The 3,733-nt window shown below is 54.9% G+C and overlaps 1 protein-coding gene across 1 annotated transcript; it reads left to right on the top strand.

The window, feature by feature from the left end:
• Positions 1-3,313, top strand: LOC103532708 (transmembrane protein 45B). Its single transcript, XM_008498496.2, has 5 exons — positions 1-187; positions 988-1,200; positions 1,495-1,679; positions 2,762-2,907; positions 3,184-3,313. The coding sequence occupies exons 1-5, from the start codon at positions 1-3 to the stop codon at positions 3,311-3,313; spliced, it is 861 nt and encodes a 286-aa protein (XP_008496718.2).
• Positions 3,314-3,733: the final 420 nt, after the last annotated feature.

The following is a 3,733-nucleotide window of genomic DNA, read 5'->3' as shown; positions in this document are numbered from 1 at the left end:
ATGCCAGCGAGTTTCCTCGGCAGTGCCCTCCGGGGCTCCTTCTTCTTCATTTTTGGCCTCTGGTGGTCTATGAGGTACCCCCTGAGGTACCTCCGGAGAAAAAGCAATGCTGAGAGCCAACCAAGCCATGGAGTCCAGCAGGTGGAGGTCTTTGAAGGGGCAGTGAAGGCTTTCTTTGCACTAGCAGGTAAGAGATGAGGAGGATGATGAGGAGGATGATGAGGAGGATGATGAGGATGAGGAGGAGGAGGAGGCTTTGTCCCAGTATCTTCTGGCACTGCAGATCCCCTGTCCCACCAGGCTGGGGTGGTTTGGAGTGGAAAATGTGTGTGTTGGGGATGTGCTTGGGGCAGGGTCTGTGGTGGGACCTCACCACTCTTCCTCTGGGGAAATAGAGTCCCAGACTGGTTTGAATTGGAAGGGACCTTAAAGCTCATCCAGTTCTATCCCTCTGCCATGGTCAGGGACCCCTCCCATAGCCCAAGGTGCTCCAAGCCCCATCCAACCTGACCCTGAACACTTCCAGGGATGGGGAAGCCACAACTTCCCTGGACAACCTGTGCCAGGGGCTCACCACCCCCACAGGAATTAATTTCTTTTTAATGTCTAAACTAAATCTCCCCTCTTACAGTTTAAAGTCATTTCCCCTCCTCCCATCCCTCCAGGCCCTTGTCCCAAGTCCAAGTCCCTCTCCAGCTTTCCTGGAGCCCCTTCAGGCACTGGAAGGTGCTCTGAGATCTCCCCAGAGCCCTCTCTTCTCCAGGCTGGACAATCCCAACTTTCTCAGCCTTTTCTCATAGCAGAGCTGCCCCACCCCTCTGATCATCTCATGGCCCCCTCTGGACTGACTCCAAGAGCTCCATGTCCTGCTTGTAGTGGAGACCCCAGAAATGGACACAAGAACTTCATGGCAGCTCCTACCACGACTTCACCATTGCAAGGAAAGTTCTCCTCCAGGCTTATCCTTCCTCCTCTCCCTCTTCCCAGGGATCTTGGCGGAGCAGTTTGTGCCTGCTGGCCCCCACCTGCAGCTCTACAGCCCCAAGACCCACAGCTGGGTGGACCTCATCCCCTGGCACTACACCACCATCTACCTCTTCTTCCTCCTCTCTGGCCTGGTGGACATTGCCTCCCACTCCCCTCTAAAGCTGCCACTGGGCTGGGATCGCCTCTTGCTGTCCCTGGCTCTGCTGGTAGAAGGTGAGTCCCACCTGGGGTCCATGTGGGCCATGGGTTGGGGGGGAAATTCAACCTCCCCAAATCCCTGAGCTGCTCTGAGACTGGGGAGATGCTGAGCAAGAAAAAAATGTGACTCCAGCCATTGGGTGGGATGCCCTGGGTGCCACTGTGGGTGGATGGACAAACCCTGATGCAAAGCTCCACCTGGAGCAGAGTCTCAGGTTTCAGATGTTTTGAGGTTTTTTGTTTGTTTTGTTTTTTAAAAAATAGCCAGTCCCAGAGCATCCTTTTCTAAAGCTGGGTGAATCTTGGCAGGTTTGCTCTTCTGTTTCCATGACTACAGTGATGCTGTGCTGGATCACCACCTCCACTCCCTCCTGGCTGTGGCTGCCTTTGCTGGAGCTTTCTGTGCCCTCCTGGAGGTTTTCCTCCGTGACCACATCATCCTGGAGACCTTCAGGACCAGCTCCTTCCTTCTCCAGGGCTCTTGGCTCTGGCAGGTCAGTGTCCAACCAGTGTTTTCCTGTGAGCAAGGAGCTTCACACCCAGGGAGGGGTTAAACTTGAAGCTGGTTGGAATAATTTAGTAGGTAAGAGGTGGAACTGAAGATCAGCACCAGAGCTGGCATCATGGAGATGTGCACATGTAATGGACATGCAGGCTAAATGGGAGTCAGAGATTTTTTCACAAGGAGGGGGGTGAAACACTCTGGAACATGTCCAGGGAGGTGGTAGAAGCCTTGAAACAAGGGTGGGAAACCATAAATCTATGGTTTAGTTCTTTTTGTGAGGTCCAATTTCTTCCTCCAGTTAGAAGCACAGAATAATTCAGGCTGGAAAGGGCCTTAAAAGTTCCTCCAGACCAACCCCCAAGCCATGAGCAGAGACATTTTTAACTAGACCAGGTTGCTCTGTCCAACCCAGCCTTGGATGTTTTCAAGGATGGGCCACCTCCCACCTCTCTGGGAAGCCTGGGCCAGTGTTACACCACCCTACTTGTAAAAAAATTGTTTTTTCCAAGTAACTGGAAACCTCTGGAAGCCTCTTGTAATCTCCCAGCTTTGGTTCTAGGGGGCTGTGTAGCCTTTGGGGTGTTAGCTTTCTCCAGGGAGGCTGAGCAGCTTTGTATGCCCTATGGCTTGTCCATAGAGCATCCTTCTCCTGAAGTGTGTCAGTCTGGGAGACAAGGATGCTATGGGGTGCTGAGGGCAGTGGTCTGGGTGTCACTAGTCCATAATCAGCTGCACCAGTGGCTAAATCAGGGGGAAGAGAGAAGGGATGTGCTGATGAGCAGCCCTCCATCCCCTCCATCCCTCCCCATCCCTCCCCATCCCCCCCGTCCCTCCCCGTCCCTCCCCGTCCCTCCCCGTCCCTCCCCGTCCCTCCCCGTTCCCCCCCAGTCCCCCCCCATCCCCCCCCCTTCCCCCCCCATCCCCCCCCGTTCCCCCCCCCTCCCCCCCCATCCTCCCCTTCCCCCCCCTTTCCCCCCCCCACCTCCCCCCCCCCCCCCCCCCAGATCCCCACCCCATTCTCCCCCATCCTTCCCCATCCCTGATGTGTCCATATCTTCTCTCTGCCACCAGATTGGGTTTGTTCTGTCCCCTCCATGGGGAGGACCAGGCTGGGACCAGTCTGACCTCAGCAACCTGGAGTTCCTGCCCATGTGTTTCTGCTGGCACTACGTGGGTGTTCTTGCTGTCCTGGCAGCCAACTCTGTTGCATCTCGCTGGTAGGTGGGGGAGAGGGCTCCTGGGGGGTGGTCGTGGCACTTTGTACAAGCTGGGATGGCACCTAGAGCCAAGGAAATCCTGCCAGCAGGATATCCTGTTACAGGATAAGAAAAGGGGGTGTCCATGTGTGCCTAAGCACGGCTGGAAGGGATGGGTTGTGTTCCAGCACCGAGCAGATGGTCCCGAGTGTTCAGAACTCCTGCTCATTGACTCAGACCCAATGGCTCTTCCTGCCCTACAAATCCTCATGGTGGGTGTTGCTGTCTCTTGCACAGCTGCAACGAGTCCTGCCAGCTGAAGTTTGGGGACATCGACGTGGAGCTAGACTGTGGCTTCTGCCTCCGCAGGAACAAGATGGGCTCCAGAGGGGCCCTGCTGCCTGAGAGCTCCTCAGATGACAAATGAAGACCTGGGAACACCTTCCCCACTGGCTTAGATGAGGTTTTTAATTAGTCTTGAGAAGTCACCCCCCCCTCTCCTCCCCTGAAGCAACTTGATGGTTGGAGCATCAGAAGTGGGAGGCAGGAGATGCCCAGCTGTGCATCCCTTTGCAGGCAGTGACAGCAGAACCAGGTCTGGCCAGGAGGGAGTTGTTCATCTTCTTGAGTTGAGACCTGCAGGACTGGTTTGTTGGTGGGATTCGACTCGTGTGGTCGATTTGGCCATAATTTTTATTTTAACATTATTTTTGCTTCTGGGGAAGGGAGCCAAACCCACCCTGGGAGCTCCTGGTGGCTGTCGCTTGCTCTGGTGTTAAAGGAAAGGAGGTTTGGGTTGGTTTTTTTTTTGTACAAACAAGCTTGATGTCCCTGGGTTCACCAATAA

This window comes from Calypte anna, chromosome 24 (genome assembly GCF_003957555.1).
Source record: "Calypte anna isolate BGI_N300 chromosome 24, bCalAnn1_v1.p, whole genome shotgun sequence".
Taxonomy (NCBI): domain Eukaryota; kingdom Metazoa; phylum Chordata; class Aves; order Apodiformes; family Trochilidae; genus Calypte; species Calypte anna.
This window is presented reverse-complemented; position numbering and strand designations above follow the sequence as displayed.